This window comes from Marmota monax, unplaced genomic scaffold, assembly GCF_021218885.2.
Source record: "Marmota monax isolate L192 unplaced genomic scaffold, Marmota_monax_Labrador192_F-V1.1 WCK01_AAM20220418_F8-fsc00209, whole genome shotgun sequence".
NCBI lineage: Eukaryota > Metazoa > Chordata > Mammalia > Rodentia > Sciuridae > Marmota > Marmota monax.
The window spans coordinates 1,819,455-1,837,216 of NW_026694493.1; the positions used below are offsets into that span (position 1 = coordinate 1,819,455).

General features: G+C 42.9%; 1 protein-coding gene across 1 annotated transcript in view; it reads left to right on the forward strand.

Moving 5' to 3' along the window:
- Positions 1-2,133: 2,133 nt before the first annotated feature.
- Lamc1 (laminin subunit gamma 1) overlaps positions 2,134-17,762 on the forward strand; it is a 107,639-nt gene continuing 92,010 nt past the window's right edge. Inside the window, exon 1 of the mRNA XM_046419521.2 lies at positions 2,134-2,905. Coding sequence (XP_046275477.1) covers positions 2,491-2,905 — 415 coding nt within the window. The 5' untranslated portion in view covers positions 2,134-2,490. The remainder of the gene's footprint in view (positions 2,906-17,762) is intronic.

A 17,762-nucleotide genomic window follows, 5' to 3' on the forward strand; every position in this document is an offset into this window, starting at 1 on the left:
CAAATACCAGGTGTGTTTAGTTGACTATGGTATCCCCAGGTTCCAACAAATACTTTATTTGTTGATAGCATCAAATACCTGGGGTAAAGATTTTCTGAATTGTCTTTACAATTCTATTAACAAAATCTTTGGTTTGTTTGAATCCAGGGCCAGGCAATGGAATAGAATTTTTATCATCCAGCATACTGGTTGGTTACACTTTACCTTTTTTCAAATAGGTACTTCCTTGTTGCTGTAACACATTCCCATGAACAATAAAATTTAGAGAGTTACTCAAGGTCTCTTTATGTGCTTTGCAAATATCAGATGAGATTCTGGTAAAAAAAAATTATGGAGCATGCAGGCATAAATAATGGCTTGAAATTAACTTTGGATATTAGAACCCATTGAGAGCCATTGAGAGCAGTGACAAGGAAACACATTTAGGTTGATTTTGCAGCCTTTGGGGTCTTCTTTCATCTGTTTTGATTATTAGTAGAAAACCAGATGAGATCCATCCATTGTCTATCAATATCTAATAAAGTACTGAAAATTTATAATAAGGCAAATGCATTAATATATTTATTAATGTACTTCTTAAAATCTGTAGCTTTATTGACAACTTACATCCTTATCTGTGTCCTATATTGCCCTTGTTAGTTCTCAAGTAAAATTTAGAATGTTGAGAGAATATCATCCTCTCTAGGTAGAAATGAATATATTTATTTTGCTTCAACTCAAATATGAAAGATTAAAACATTATTTTTAGCCCCCCTTTTTCTTCCAAAGAGAAGGTGCCAGGAGTGAGGAGTTAGAGACATTTAACCATGCAAAACTCCATTTGTCTCATCAAAAAAAGGAACATTGTGCGTTGGATGTAAACTGGCTCTCATCCTCATCCCCATAGATCATTATCCTTAGGACCCTCCTAATTAGGAACTGTGTGGGTCTAGCACTGACCCTAATCATAATCACCTAATATTTTATTGTTTCAGAAATCCTGTGTCCCTATTTTAAGGCGATAGCTGAGTCTAAAACTGTATTACTGTCATTTTGTCATTAAGGACCTGGAAAGTTTTATTTGGTGCATCCACTTGGGGTTTAAAATCCGCTGTCTTTGGCTGGTCCAACTATGGTACCCGCCCTGCCCGTTCTTTGCCTGCCCTATCAGCACTGCGTAAGTGCCTGGGTTCCGATCTGGGACTAAAACTCATGATCTTCTGGCTCAGGTTCTGCGAACTGAGTCATTCTGGCACTGAGAATATTCCGTGACTCAGCAGGCCCGAAAAGGAGGATGTCAGAATCTAGATAATTTCAAGTCTTTTAAAGGCAAGCTGGGGAACACAAACAACACAGTGGAAGAATTTCGCAGTAGGTCTGCGCACCCAGGGGAAAAATGTCATTCCATTCCCAGCCTTTTCGCTTCCTTCCTTGTTCGGGTTAAACGACTGGTTATACTTTAATTTAGCGGCAGGAAATCGCTTCACAAAACTCATTTTGATGCTGCCACCAGGCCCTTTACTCTCCAGGGACCGTGTCAGGCCCCTCGACACCCGGGACCTCTCTCTCCTCGTAGGGGGTTAGAGCGGGGTCCCGCGCAGCAGGGGACATTCCCCGGGACCGCACCCGAGAGCTGGGGAATGCAGACAGCCCCACTGATGCGTCCCTCCGGACATGGCCTCGGGGCGGTGGACTCGGGGACTGATACCTGGCAGGGCGGGGAATCGCCAGCCGCTCGCGGCCCAAGTTGCCATGAGGCCGGTAGGCCAACCCCGAGCGACCTCACGGACCCGCGTCACCCCTTTAAGGGCTCCTCCTAGGCGCTCCCTACCCAACCGAGCGCCTCCCCAGGACGCAGAGCCGCGGACCCCGCGCCCTACCGGTGCAGGCTGCCGGGTCTTCACGGCCTCCCCTGCCTCCCGGCATGCACCGCCCCGCCGCCCCTCCCTCCTCTTCCTCCCTCCTCCTCCCCCCTCTCCGCTCCCCGCCCATCCTCGCGCCCCTCCCGCCGACCGCGCGCTGCGGGCCTGAGCGCGAGACGCCACCGCCCCCGCCGCCGCCGCTAGTCGCCTGGGCGGACGCGCAGTCCCCGGCGCGCTGAGGGCGGGGGAGCAGCTACGGGGGCCGCGGGGCTGAGAGGAGGCCGGGGTTGGGCTTTCTCCTCAGCCAGACCCCACCCCACCCGGCCGATCCCACCCCCTGCTCCTTCCTTCCCGGGGCGCGCTCTCGGGTGCGCGCTCGGAAGTCGGGGGTCGGCTCAGAGTGCGAGCTGCGCCCAGGGTGGGTGAGGGAGGCGCAGAGGCGGTGCGCCGGGGCAGTGGCCAGGGAGCCGCACAGTCCTCGCTAGGGGCGCCCACCCGCCAGTCTCTCCGGTGCGAGCCTCCGCCCGCGCGAGAGTCCGGCTCGGGGGCCCCCAGGCTCAGCCCGCGGAGCGGCCTCCCGGGGACGCCGTTGGGCGAGGGGAACGCGCTGGCCCTGGCCTTTGCGGTGGCCCAACGCGCGGGCGGTGGGATGAGGGGCAGCGAGCGGGCCGCGCTGGCCTTGCGGCGCCGGGGGCGGCTCTGGACGGTGCTGGCTGTGCTGGCGGCAGCCGCGGTGGGCTGTGCTGGGGCAGCCATGGACGAGTGCACGGACGAGGGCGGGCGGCCGCAGCGCTGCATGCCTGAGTTCGTCAACGCCGCTTTCAACGTGACCGTGGTGGCCACCAACACGTGTGGGACTCCGCCCGAGGAGTACTGTGTGCAGACCGGGGTGACCGGGGTCACCAAGTCCTGTCACCTGTGCGACGCCGGGCAGCCCCACCTGCAGCACGGGGCCGCCTTCCTGACCGACTACAACAACCAGGCCGACACCACCTGGTGGCAAAGCCAGACCATGCTGGCCGGGGTCCAGTACCCCAACTCCATCAACCTCACGCTGCACCTGGGTAAGCGGTGACAGCCCTGTCCCTTACTACTGCTCGCTAACAACTCTGCACCCGGGCCGTCTCCACTCCCTGGTCCAGCTTGAGGGGCCCAAACCCCGCGTGCTGGCTCTCTGCTCCCCAGCGGGGACCACACAAATTCCTTTCTCCAACTTCTATAATTGATCTATCCCTTAACATCCGGTGAGGGCCAAGATGCTCTCAGCTGCGTCTCTTTGCTTTCCTATTATTTCTAACTTAAAGGGATTCTTGCTTCTTCAAGGAATTCTTTGCCATTTCAGCAGTTAGGATTGTGGTCCCTTTTTTTCTGAAGCTTTAATCAAAAACACCCATCCTCCCTTTAGCTGTACTAGCCGGGCCATCTGAAGGCATGGTTGAATGCTTGGATCAGAGAAAGGAAGATCCACCTTTTGCCTTTAAAAAGTTTAAATATGGCTTTTTCTCCAGAATTGAAGATGACTGCTGTTTGTTAAGGGAATTAGAGAGGAGCAAATACCTTTACTGCCTATATTGCCTAGATGTAATTAAAATAGAAATGCACTTTTAAAAGTTATTGTTCAGCCTTAATTAAGAGCCACGAAGCTATTTCACTGCTAATCCTGGTAGAGAGAAAACAAAAGTAAGTGACCTACTCACTAATTGCTGGGAATAGTTTTGTCCCCTTGTATAAAGGTTCTCCACACTGTCTTCCTCTTGCTTTGAGTCAGAGCAAGTGCCGAAACACACCTAAGTGAACTTTTTAGACATTGGGAAAGGGATGTTTAGAAAATTGCATGGCAGGGCTGTGGATGAGAAAGGACATTAATTTGAAAAAATCATTTGAAAGTATCAGAAATTCTGTTTGATTTTGGTAATTTTTTCCTTCATTATCGAGATATAGAAACAAGCAGAAAAAAATTTCATTGTGTTTAACAGAGTAACATGTATGTGAAACTGACATTTGATTTATAGTGCTTCAATTTTTCATTGCATTTCGAGACTTGATTTTACCAGTAGCTGGTACTAATGAAGTTCCTGAGAACAGACTGCCCCAAGCCATTCTTCTGTCAAAGCAGGGTAATTCTATAGGACTCATAACATCATTGGGAGATGTTTGAAAGGGACATTTTGTAGGCAAATAGTTCTTTTGATCATGGTTTTGTATTTTCCTTTGTACTGATCTCTAGCACACTAAACTTTGCATAAGTTACCAAGATTCCAGAGAAGGAATACTTACAGGGAAAGTGCTTGACAAGTGTAATTAAATTACTGTGAGTGGAATAAGTTTTAGAAAAGCAGTATTTAACACCTTTATAGTAATTAAGGTTTTGTTTGTAGATGAGTCATTGGGAAGATGAAACTTTTTGGAAATAAGTTCATGAATGAATCCATGTGGCACCTGCTTTTCAACTTGTTGAAGAAATAAACTGCTTTGAGTTCAGTTTTTTAAAGGTATTGGAAATTTATAGAAGCAGTGGTGTCTTGGAAAAGTACCTATCTAAAGGCATTGCAAGAGACTCAGGGTTTCCCAAGATCTTGAAGGGATGCTGTCTTAACTGTCTCTCCCAAGTGTTATGTTTTTAAAGTTGGCCAACATTAGTTTTGTAATTTATATCCAATTACTTTTTAAAAAATATCTATTTTTTACTTGTAGTTGAACACAATACCTTTATTTTATTTATTTTTATGTGGTGCTGAGGATCAAACCCAGGACCTCGCATATGCTAGGCGAATGCTCTACCGCTGAGCCACAACCCCAGCCCTATGTCCAATTACTTTTGTTTGAATTTTGGCTTGTTAAAGTTCCTGTGTTCACCTTTGAATACTCTTGAATTCTTACATTATCCATTTTCAAATTTAAAAAATTTCAAAGAAAAGGCATTACCTTGATGTTTCTGAATGCCTGAGATTCAGTGTTGTTCAGTCCTGAACAATAGGTTGTCAATCTGTTGTAGGCTTCAGCTAACATTTATTTCAGGTGATTGCAGAGGTAGATGGAGTACTCAATGCTCACTTCTTTGTTGCAGAGACAATGTGGTAGAGTAAGAGAGTATCATTCAAGTTAATTTGCTAATGCTGGGGGGCAGATAGATACTAACTTTGGATCATGATGATATAACGAGTTCAAAAGAGATCTTCAGAGTACATTTAGTTAGGACTCTTTATTTTTTTTTTTAACTCTAAAAATGTTTTGTGCTTTGACTTGTTTTTGCTGTAATATTCTTAAGTTGTTGGTAATATCTTTGCTAAGTGGCATTCATAAAACTATAGATTTAAAACTCTTAAGTTATTTGAAATATTTGATATAATTTTTTATCATTTGTACTTTAAGCTTTTTAGTTGGTTTATATAAAAGTTGACTAGAACTTACTGTGCTTGTTCTTGGATCAGAAGTGATGTCCTAGAGGAAATTGTGTGTGATGGAGGAGGTGGAAGGGGGAGGGAGATTTGTACGTAGTGGGGTTGATGTTCATTTCTCTCCCCACTTTCTTTTTGATGACAAGGACATATGTATGTATGAATGTTATGATCAACGATTTGTGGCAAGTGGGCAAGGCTTTATTTATCAGTGTGTGTTTTGGTATTCAGCATATTCACTACCTAACTTCAGTTACTCCTTGGGCTCTAGCTAACTAATTATTTCCCATGAATTCAAGTACCATGACTGTTTTGTGCATCTATTAAATCTCCCACCCAGTTCAAATTTCACATACCCTTCAACAAGTGATGCATATTGTGTTCTGCCCTTACAGAGCATGTGAAACTCCAAGTGAGCAGTGTAAAAGAACTAGGTCTTGCCACCACTGTGCTAGCCTCCTTTTAATGTTGAACTTTAAACACAGTAAGCTGTAAAATAAGCTTAGTTATATCACACTTAAGTAGTTTTAAGAAACACATGTTTTGGCATTGGTCGTAAGTCACCTTTTGTTATAAAAATGAAACATGACATGATATACTCAAACAATGAATACAGTATGTGGTCTGTCTCCAGTTGCTTAGCAACCAGAGACCACCATTTATGATTTCTTGTGTAACCCTTCAGAAAAATTTTTTATGCGTACACATATCAGATTATATGATCATTTTAACTGGTACCTCTTTGGGAAGAGGCAGAGACCTATTTTAATGTCTGGCAGGAACAAATTAGATCATTGTACTAGTATCATCACTTGTTTTACAAAAGCCAGGAAAATCAGCCTTGATTCTGAATGCTGTCAGGTCTTAAGCTCCATATACAGTAATCCAGGGTGCAGAGTATCTTCAGATATAGTTAAGTTGCTCAGCCAGGTATCCTTTTCTAAAAGTAATTTTTTTCTTATTTTGTTTTCCTTCTAAATCTTCTAAATTCTGTATGGATCATTCAATTGCTCTTCGGAAGTCTGACATTTATGTCTTATATTAATAAGTTATAAGTTTTATCAGATGCAAGGGTAAGATTGTAAGAGTGTAGCTGAGGATTTGTCTTATTAAACAGTCCCTTTTATTAATTTGATAAACATTATGGATAGAAAGTTGGCAGACAGGTTCTTGAACTTGGAGGAAGGTAGCTTTCCCTCTTTCTTGAAACAATTAGGTTAAGGAAAGAGTGCTTATAAAATCAACTCAAATCAAAGTTTATGGAACTCTCAGAATTAACAGAGACCAGATTAGTTTCTAAGTTCCTTATAAACTTTAGGAATGAATTGTGATTAAACAAAATTCTTCATATGTGAATTTCCTTTTGTGTGTATAAATTAGAAAGATTGACACATAAGGTTATAGCATTTTATTCTGTTTGGTCCTCTGATGAGTGTATTTAACCTGAAATGAATAGCAGTTTTTTTCTTCAGGAAAATCTTTACAAGGTAGGCTCTGACTGTGTCAGGGAGTAGCTCGCTCTGGTGACTTCACTGTGGTATTTGTGCACCCTGAGGGGACACTATTTTAGTTTGTCTCACAAAGGCCTGATTTACATTTTGCAGGTTTCAACTTGAGAAGTTAAAGAGATGTTCTTTAATGACCAGTAGTTGTTGAACAGTTTTATAAAAGTTGCTGCTGGCTGTTTTTCCTGTCCTATAGTTCACTGCTTTTTCTGCAAATTCCTTTCCCATTCTAAGGCACTCAAAAAAAAAAAAAAAGTCACACATTAGAGGAGTCAGAACTATCAGGCATCCCCTTTATCCCATCAGTTTGTCATTAATTGCATTTGTGGAAGGAATAAAATTTGACCACTTCAATTCTAAACCCTTTTAGGAAGTTGGTTATGCCTTTTGCTATGTACTCCTTGTTCCATGCATACATTCTCATGTTACTCTGCCCGATACCCCGCAAATGTTTTAAAAATATCTATGAAATACATAGCACTATGCCTGATAGAAAGATGTAGAAGATTGAAGGCCCTGTTTTCAGGAGCTTATTCTCTGCTACATGGAATTTACACACTCAGTTGTAATGTTATTGCAATAATAAACCAAGGGTATCTTTATAATATTTTGAAGTTTATAAAGCCTCCAGTTTATCACTGACTAGATTTTTTATAACTCAGTGAAGGCAAAGATGAGGATCCTGTGGTTGGGATTTGCCAAAAGTCATAGTGGAGGTAGGTCTTGCTCTGTAGTTGAATACAGTAGCTCCTGCAGCTTGTAGCTTCATCTCTCAAAAGAATGTTTAGTTTATTCCGCGGCAACTTTAAAATAAAAGTTTATGTACACACCGATTCAGTGACACCAGGCTCCTTTGGTTATCTTCCTTGACATTCCTTGGCCTGTTCCTTTGTACCTATGGTCCTGTTTTCATGTTGCCCCTGTCCCTGAATGAATTAGTTTTAATCTCAAGGTTTATGTACTGTTTATAGATTTTCAATTTGTACTTTGTATTTCTAGTTTTTTTTCTCCAGACCTAAAGACTTGTTGTATATGATTAATTGGGGTTTGTCCATAGGCCATATCGAAACTAAATTCACTCCTTATTGTCTCACCTAACTTGAAGCTGTTTTGGATTTTCTGTATCAGGGAATGCGTTACTGTCTAATATTGAGGCTCTCAACCAGTTCTTCCCAAGTCACCTCTGAAATAGAACCATGCATGACAGGCTTTCACCAGGAAAGATTACTCTGGTGAGCTTATAGGGTGACTGCTGTGAGGCTGGTCGGCTTTATCTCCATTCCTTTATTTCCCACCCATCTTTAATATACTTTGCTTCCTATTCCTATCACTGTGGCTCTTAAATGCTTCTCTTTCCATCGTCTTTGTCCCAGCCTTAGCTTACTGCAGTGGCCTCCTGTCTGGTAGTCTTCTTCCTCCTGTTTTGCTACTTATACGGATGCTTCTCAACTTGTGGGTTATGTCTCAATAAATCTGTTTTAAGTTGAAAACATTGTAATGTTATATCCTCAGTCTCTCCAACATCATAGCTTAGCAACACAGCTAGTGTATCCGTTAACTCTTGTGAATGAGAGGGAGCTGTGGTTCTTTATAGTACCCCAGCATCACTTGAGTCTGTAGTACTGTGTCTGGGTAGCTCAGGAAAAGATCAAGATTCAAAATTCAAAGTCCAGTTTCTACTGAATGTGTATCACTTTCACATCATTGTAAAGCCAGTAAATCCTAAGTCAAGGGGTCTTTCTGCCTCAGTATGCTGAGTGGCACACCACTGTACTCAGCTAACCTGGGTTAAAGACAGGATGGGGACTTAGTCAACTTTGAGTTCAGGATAACATGATTAACACTTAATTTGTTGCTTTCTGTGCTTTGGCACCAAGTGGATTCTTGGATGGATAGTGATTTATAGAATGCTGCCCTGACCTTGGGCTTAGATGATGTTTTAGTCAGCATTTCTGTGACCAAAATACCTGACAAGATCAACTTAGAGGAGGAAAAGTTTATTTTGGGCTCACAGTTTCAGAGGTTTAGTCTGTGGTCAGCGAACTCTATTCCTCTGGGCCTAAAATGAGGCAGAATATCATGGCAGAAGGGCATGGTTGGTAGAAAGCTGCTCAGCTCATAGTAGCTGTGAGGCAGGAAAAGAGCAGGTGGGGGAGCTAGGGACAAGTTCTCATCTCCAAGGCCATGCCCTGGTGACCTACTTCTTCCAACTATGCCCTACCTGCCTACGTTACCACCCAGGTGTCTATTCAAATTATTAATCCATCAAATGGATTCACCCAATCATGATATTACAGCTCTTATAATCTAGTATAATCTCATCTTTGAACACTCATTGCTGAACATATGAGCCTTTGGGGGCATACCTCATATCCAAACCATAACAGATAAGGTCAAATGAAATTTATGTCTCTAGATTTGGGGGTAGCAAATCATGGCCCCCTGGCCAAATTCAGCCTAGCCCTGCCACCTGTTTGTGTGGGCTGGGAGCTAGGCATGGTAGTATTTTTTTTTTAATTGAAAAAAAGTCAAAAGGTGAGTAATATTGTGTGACACTTGAAAATTGAATGAATGGCCTGTAATCCCAGTGACTTGGGAGGCTGAGACAGGAGAATCAAACTTCAAGGCCAGCTTCAGTAACTTAGTGAGACCTTTTTTCAAAATAAAAGATAAAAGGGCTGGGATGCAGCTCAGTGATAAAATGACCCTGAGTTCAATCCCTAGTACCAAAACAAAAAAACAAAAATCTTAAGCTTTACTGAAGCACAGTTAAGCCCATAGAATAACATGTTGTTTATGATTGTTTTTGTACTACAAATGTAGAACTGAGTAATTGTGACAGACTCCTTATGTCCCAGCTCACAAAGGCTAAACTACTTACTATGTATCCCTCAGTGCACAAGTTTGGTGACCTCTGCTCTTGACTAGAATGCTCATATAATTTCTAAGTGAGAAATGCAGACAGAGAAGATTCACTAAATTTACCATTTGGGTGGAGGTGGGAGGTGCTGTATTTCTAGTGCTTAGCAGTACGTCTGGTGGAGTGTTCTTAAATCCGTGTAGTATGAGTGAATAAGCCAATAGCTGAATTATAAATGTCCCAGCACATTGCCCATTAACTGAAATTCTTTGAAGCCATACCTTTGACTTGTGTCTATTTTTATCGGTGCCATCTCTCCATTTCATGAGGTATGCACCACTGTAGGAGCTAATATTAAGTGTGGTATGTGGTGGTTTTCTTTCTATAGCTTTTAGAGAAGTACTGAGTAAGTTGTGAAAGTGATATGAAATTGAAAGATCCGTGACTATTTTCTTTTGAGTAAAAATTAGACTGTTAATGTGATTAAAGTCATTTTAGATCAATTTTATGAGAAAACTCACAAGTTCACACTTGTAAATATGTATGACTGAAATATTAATGTTAATTTGCCTTTTTCTTTAGAAATGGTCGTAAGAAAGTTTTTTGGAAATGTATATGTTCATTGTTGGAAAAGACTCTTTAAGGGGATTGTTAAGCAGTTGGGGAGGAAGATTTTTGTGTAATGTCTTATTTGCATCTTTTCTTAGTTTCTTTAGTGTATTAGGGGTAGAATTAGAAGACGTGCATACTGGGGCATGCCTTGTCTTCAGGACGTGAGGGTAAGCGTGGGTTACTCAGGTGAGCAGGGAGTCGGGTGTCATCTTGTTTGTCCAGCTTTAACAGACTCATGCCCAACATGCTTCTTTAGTTGCTTTTCCTCGCCAGCTGTTCCTGATTGACAGCTCCATTGCTGTCCTGTTTGGGTTTTATGGAAATGTGTCAAAGTTTAGAGCAGAGCTGTTTGTTTATTTTTTACTACTCAGATTCCTGGGAAGAGTTAAAAATTGGGGATTAATTTGTCTGTTAAACAGTTTCAGAGGGTAAAACTTCAAGATGATTGTGCACTGGGGTTTCTTGCCCTAAGATTTGTAAGAGGGCCCTGCTGGCATTTGTAAGCATCTTTCTTATTATAAAATTAGGTGTTTGTTCATTTGGGCCTACAATTGACGGCTTGCTAATGGAGGCTATTAGAGAACTCATTATGGAAATGTCCCTGAGGTTTTAGAGTATGGCTCCAGACTTTGGCGACACTAAATAAGTGTGTCTGACTTTCTTTCCATGTACCCTTCCAGAGGGCCAGCTGAAAATAACTGGGCCCCCGTCAGTCTGGTGCCTTCTGCAGCTACATATTCATGAAATAAAGCAACTTATCTTTGTCTTGGACAATGGTGCTCAGATCTCTTGTGGGAGGAGGACCTTGTGGAGAGTCTGAGGGATGAATTAGGGCCTTGCCTTACTTCCTTTTAAAACTTTAGGGATGATAGCTCCTCAGCTCTCTTCCTTTACCTTCTGTTTCCATCTTGGTGGCTCTTTCCTGTTATATTAAAGGAAAGACTGAATTGTTTTATTCTTTGGATTTTTATTTTATATAAAATCAGCCTTCATGTTTCTTTTTCTTAATTTGAATTTTTTGAGTTTGGCACATGGTCCTTCCTGCGTAGAGTTAGGGACTCGGTACCTTTTGTTTCATGATGATAAATCACAGTGTACATGAAGCTCTCTGCTCACCAGATGATTATCCATGGCAGTGATGAACAGTCTGTCAGTGCTGCCAGAGACATGGTTAGGGGCTAGTCTTTTTGTTGTTGTTCTTGGTTCTGATTTTGTGCTCTGCATCTTGATCTGGAGAAATTCAGAGCTATATGTATTTGCATGTATCTCGTTGCATGTAAATTATTCCTCAAAAGGGAATTAGGACACTTTAGTAAAAAATAATACGTAAGGGATCTGATTATTTATTGTATGATTTTTGGCCGAATGTAGGAGAGCACAAAACCTGAGGCTTACACATCTCAGACAAGTTTTTTTTTTTTTTTTTTTAAACCATCTTTTTCCTCGTTACCAGAAGTCTCTGGTGTTAATAGGCATTAGCAAATATTTGTTGAGTGAGCCAACAAGTAAGCCCGCTGAGTCTAATTGAGCTGTCTGCTGTTTGAGTGGAAGTAGCAGCGGAGTTTGCAGAGGCAGCCAGGGGAGCCTGCGGGAGGCGCAGTCATCTTGGCTCTTCTCACCTACTCAGAGCAGGTAGTGGTTTGGATCAGTGCTTCATGGTTTGATGTGGCAGAATGGCAAGGCTGTGGTTGTTGCTGCAGGTATAGAGAATTCTTTAAGAATGTGGCTTGTGCTATGGTCACAGTGTCTAGCTGTCTTATAACTTGCTATTTGGTGAAATAAAACCTAAATGTTCCACAGATTCAGTCTAAGTTCTGAGGACACCGTCTTCATTCCTTTAACAGGTACCAAGTAGTGGCTACTTCTCACTGAGGCTTTTGGAAAAAAAAAATAAGTCTGAAGCTTGAATTGTGTGGCTTTTTTGGGGAAGCTTATGGTGCTTTCTGTACCTGTGTGAAAAGACCTGCCCTCTGGAGAGGAGATGAGCATATTGCATTGGGCTTCTAATTAGTGGACAAAGATGTCGTATAAATAAGGTAGCTGGGGAGAAAATTCTTCATTTTGGGGCATTGTAACATGGGATGTGTGAGAATCAGTGGTTATTGAAGACATTTTCTTTATCCTGTGGTGATTTGTAATGTATTTGAGGAGACAAGATAAAAACATTCACATATAGGAAAAATAATACTGTTGGAACTTTTTAAAGTGTGCAGGGAATTCTCATAGAGCACCTTGTAGAGTGTGGACTGAGCATAGCCTTCCGAAGGTCCCTGGGTCTTGACAAGATGTAAAGGACATGGGTGGAGGACTTTGCCATAGGGTGAGTTGCCTGCAGAAGGTTTGAAAGTGGCCAGATGTTGGGGAAGGCATTGGTGGCCTTTCATGGAGTAGTGGGCATATGCTGGATAGGTTCCGGAGAGAACAGGAACTCAAAAACTGGGTGACAAAAGAGAGTGTACCTCCCTTTGGGGACCTCCTGATTACTTACCTCTGACTCTTCAGTCTTGAAAAATATCCCCTGTGGAATAATAAGGTAAGAGGACGGTGGCCTCTCAGGTCACACAGGTGTGTTTGGGTAGGAGTCCAGACCTGCTGTGGTGCGGGGCTGCCACTCTGCCTGTGAGGTCCAACCTGGTGTTAGCCACCTGTGGAGACCTTAGATTGGGGACTGAAAATGATTTGAGAATCTCAAACCAAAGAGCTCAGCCTGGTTTCTCTGCCAGACCTCTGCTTGAGGAGCTCTGGATTTAGGTCACTTCTGTTAAAAAGGGCTTCGCACATATTTGTGAAAGACAGAGGGCTATTTTCAAGGGAAGAATTTTAGGTTCTGGGTACTTCTTCTAGTTGTGTATTATTCAGCATTAATGCCTCTGGAAATCTCTAAGGAATTTATTGAATTTCAGATTGAAGCCCTGGGTTTTGTCAGTGTGTACTGATAGGAAAACTACCATACCCCATGTCTTGAAGGGTGGTTAGTGCTTACGCCACAGGGACTCTCCCTCCTTATCTCCTTTCTGCCTTATCCATGACTGCTTTCTGGTTGTTGAGGATTGCTGGGTTCAATGCAGTTGCTTACTTAATCTGACATCGTCAAAGATAAGAGTGGATCTCCAGATTCTATTTTGTTTCCTCCTCTCTGCTCTGAGTAAACCCTTACATAGTGTTTTTTTTTTTTTTTTTTTTTATCCTCTTAGTCAATTTGCTAACTGAATAGGTCTAACCTACCTTTTATCGATTGATGGCTAGATAACTGCTGTGGCCCCAAGAACTTTCTTTGTCACCATTTCCAACTTTCAGACCCAGAAGTGGCGCCATTCACTTTGATTTCTGTGTATACAGATCGATCAATTAGTCAACACCCACTCCTTGAGTCTTTCCCATGCATTTTCCCTCCCTTTTTATTTATCTGTCAAAGGAGTCCCCATTTAGGAAGTGTATTTACTATTTTGTGCTTCTCCCCACCAATTCTATCTCCACTTCTAGGACCTAACATTAAAAAATAAAATAAAATAAAGCAAAACTACCTAGACCTATACAGGTGTGAGTTTGCTGCTTGATTATGGTATCACTGTCACTGTCCTTCTGCCTTTCCCACTTTAAGACCTGCTTAATATGTGTTTTATGCATTTCTGTGATGAATGTGGTTACACCATTGCCTAGGAAGACCTGAGGATTTTTAAATGCTTGTGCTGGGTTTCCCAGCTTGTGAGGAGGTTGGGTGGGATGCACCCTGCTGCTCTATTGGAGGGAGGAGGTCAGGTTTAACCCACCCCTGGTTCTGCCCCCCACATTGATAAAATATAGAAACATGAATGTACTATTTTCTCAAGTGATTCCATCAATTTTCTTAAGACAGGATGACAAGATCCTCACTATTTCCAAGAGAAGAACTTTACAGCTTTCAGAAAGCTGGTAGGGACAGCTTGATGAAGTAAATTGAGCAGCTTTTTCTCTGAGTTTTCTGTTCACTGGCAGGAATTGGGAAGCGGTGTTTTCCTGCTCTGGCAGCACAAGTCCTAATTAGAGGCAGGAGTGGTTGACCCACATGTTCTTTAAGCCCATGTCCTCCTTGTCTTTAGAAGCTCTTAAGGACTAAATTGGATTAATTTGGCAACATACAAAGATTGGATCAAGATCGGGGTTCAAGCTATCTGCCCCTATCCCTTACAACATTAAGACCCTTAGTGTTTGGGAATATTGGCATTCAGTGGACATTTTAAAACATGAGGCTGCTATGGTTTGATCGTGTCCCCCCCAAGTTCAGGTGCTGGAACTTGATCCCCAGAGGTAGTGTTGAGGGTGGGACCTTGAAGAGGTGGTTAGGTCTGCTCTCGCTGTTAGGGGGAGTGGGTTTGTTGTGAAGGTGAGTTTGGCCCCCTCTTGTTTGCTTGGGTACTCTTTCCCATGTGATGCCCTCCCTGTGATAGGACACACCAAGAAGGCCCTCCCAGAGGCCAGCACTGGGCTCGTGGGCTTTGCAGCCTTCCAAACTGTGAGCACATCAGTTTCTGTTCATTGTAAATTACCTGGTCTGTAGTATTTGGTGATAGCAGTGTAAAATGGACTAGCACAGCAGCTAACTAGCATAATAAAATCATGAAATTTTGGAGTTTGAAAGAAACTTAGGGTAAAATTTAAAATGTAAAAGAAAAAAATGTTTCCAGGATGGGTCCTGGTTTAAACGATTTAATCTCTTACCAAGAAGTTCAGGTAGGCGTAGTTGCTTAGGTTAGCAGTTGTGCTACTTCTGCCTGTGGTTCCTGCGAGTTGGGGACACTATCCTGATAGGACTGGTAACACCACCTTTGCTGAGTCCTTGGACTATTATTTCGTGCCAGGTCACAATTTGCTACAGGTAAGCGCTCTGGAATTTTCATTGAAAATGTTCTTTTTGGAGATGAGAAGAAGCAAGGAGCTCAGGGAAGGAGGGGACTTGGAAACCAGAAGAACAGCAGTATCTTTAATTGCTTTGAGGGCGTGCTTGCTTCTGCTTGGGAAAAGGACTGTGTTTGGTGGGCTTGCGTGTCTGGGATTAACCTTCAGAAGAACTCTGTACATAATTTTGAATTTATAGTGAATATTTTAGATAAATTCATGGGACAGAAAGTCTGCTAGAGACTACAAATTCCTAGAATTCTACAGATTATGAAAGTTGGTGGGAACATCTGTAATGCAGCTGTAATAAATTTGTTTACTTTATCAGGATTGCTTTAAAGGCTCTCGCCTTCTTGTTTATTGCTGTTTTCAGCATTTTTGTCACATGGCAAGGAGTAAGTTAGCATCAACTCCTGGTGGACTTGGGAGTCATTTAGTTTTGTGGTTATTCTAATAAGGTTTTGGTTTTAAACTTATGTTCACTTTAAAGCTGTTATGTCCTGGCACAGAGTCAGTGGCGAATCCTGGCCATCCCCAGAGGAACTGATTCTGGAAATGAGCACACCTTCCAGATGTCTGGAGAACGTTCCTTTGCTTTCTGCGCTGCTTTCTGTGTGTTCTTGCGTGTCGATTTGTGCTTTCCTCTGTTTTTACTCTCATGGCTCCCTTGGGGAAGTGGGGAGGAACCTGCTTTTTGTGCTGGGAAATAAAATAGATAATTAAGTTTGGGGAGAAGCCTTTGGAGTTGGTATTGACATTTCTGTGAGAGGAAGGAGAGGCCGCTTTGTTTCCTTGAGAGAGGCTGTTGGAAGGGGTGGCATTGGGCGTGACCTCTGAAGTAACTAAAATGGGACTTATTCACATCTCCAGTGATTTCCAGTTACAAAACGGGCCTCTAATGCTCTGGATCAGCAGCCTTTTAACCAAGCCTGACTAAATAGAGCTTGTTTTGAAACCTGCAGCCTTGCTTAGCTCCCGCTGTCTTTTTGTCCTGCTCGCGCACAGCTGTTCTGTTCATATGTCGTTTTGTGTTCAACTGGCTGGTTCCTTCCTTGGGTCCCTTTTATGGTGAATAATGGACACATGGGAGTTTGAACACCCAAGTGGGTGGTTATTCAAACAGGAAGTCTTGAGGAAGCACAGTAACCTTGTCAGAAGAACAACAGATGGGACAGGAAAGGCCATTGATGATTCGAGACCGACAACATCTGCAGGGAAATGTCTGATGGCTTCAGAGATGCAGACGTTCTGGGGCTCACAAAGGGGACCCAGTTTATTTGAAACTTGTCCCAAAGATTTTTAAAAAAACTTTATTGAAAGTTTAAACAGTGAAGAAATGTTTGAACTATTAACCCCTAATCCATAGAATAGACAAAAATGGAGGTGAAAAAAAAAAAGAAAGAATGTGGCACTGGGGTTAAAAATGGGGCAGAGGCTGTGCTGCAGTCTGGGAGGGGGCCCTAGCACCTCGTCCTGACTGTGGAGTCTACAGAGACTGCCAGAGCGGAGGGGTGGATCAAAAGATGCAGAATCTTTCATTATTGAGCACTGGAGAAATGTAAGATGAAGAATGTGTAGGTTGCATTTGAAAAAGCCCAGGGTCTAGCGGGAGAGCAGGACTATGGGTCCTCAGAGCTCAGAGGCACTGTGCAGAGAGCTGGGAGGGAAGGGCCAAAGCCCATGCCTGCAGAAGAGAAAGGACTGTAGCTGATCCATCAAGATAAGCACCTCCCGCCACTTTCATCTGGTGACCTTTAGGATTCCCACCCATCTTGAGATTCTTTGTATGGCAGAGGGCTTCCTGAAATTAATAGATCTAAAAATGAAGATTAAATCTGGAAGGTAAAGAAGCTCACAGCAGTTCACATGAAGCATGAGGGGTGATAGAAATGCTGGGGATAAGGGTGCTGGGCCTAATCATGGAAACAGCAGTGTTCAGTTCCAAGGAGTTCTGCGGGTGCCTTCCTCTGCTCTCGAGTTCTTTTTAGGTAAGTATAAGAAACAGCAGTTGTCAGTGGATCTTTAATTTATTTATTTATTTATATGTGGTGCTGAGAATTGAACCCAGTACCTCACACATACTAGGCACGTGCTCTACCACTGAGCCACAACCCCAGCCCTCACCCATCCACTTTTGAATTTCAGTGGACACACTGTGTGCCTGTGTGTGAGGAGGTGCTTCATTGGATTGCTTTCTCCATTTCCCCCATTGTACAGGATTCACTGAGGACAAGACAGGTTCACTGATTTCTTAATCCATCTAACAGGTATTTATTGAGTGCCTGTTATGCAAAAGGCATTGCAAAGTGCTGGGGACAGGGTAGAGAAGACCATAGCTCACATTCTGGGTAAAAGGCATACAGTGCAGAGGACCTGAGCAGGTGGGGTTGCATTGGCTTTTCCCTCCCACTGTCTTTTATGCTTCTGGTGTATAGCATAGTACTGTTTATGTGGTGGTAGAAGCCCACAGAATTTGCTGAGTGAATGAATTTCTACTGCTGTGAAGCTGTGCCCACAGAGTTTAAGTAAGTATAAGAAACAGCAGTTTTGCTTAGGTTTTCCCAAGATGGAAAACATTTTACATAGGGTTGTTGGAATTGGATGGGTGGAATGGGAACTAGTTTTGTTGGGTAAAGACTGAGCCACTGCACCAAAAAGCCCCAACAGTAAA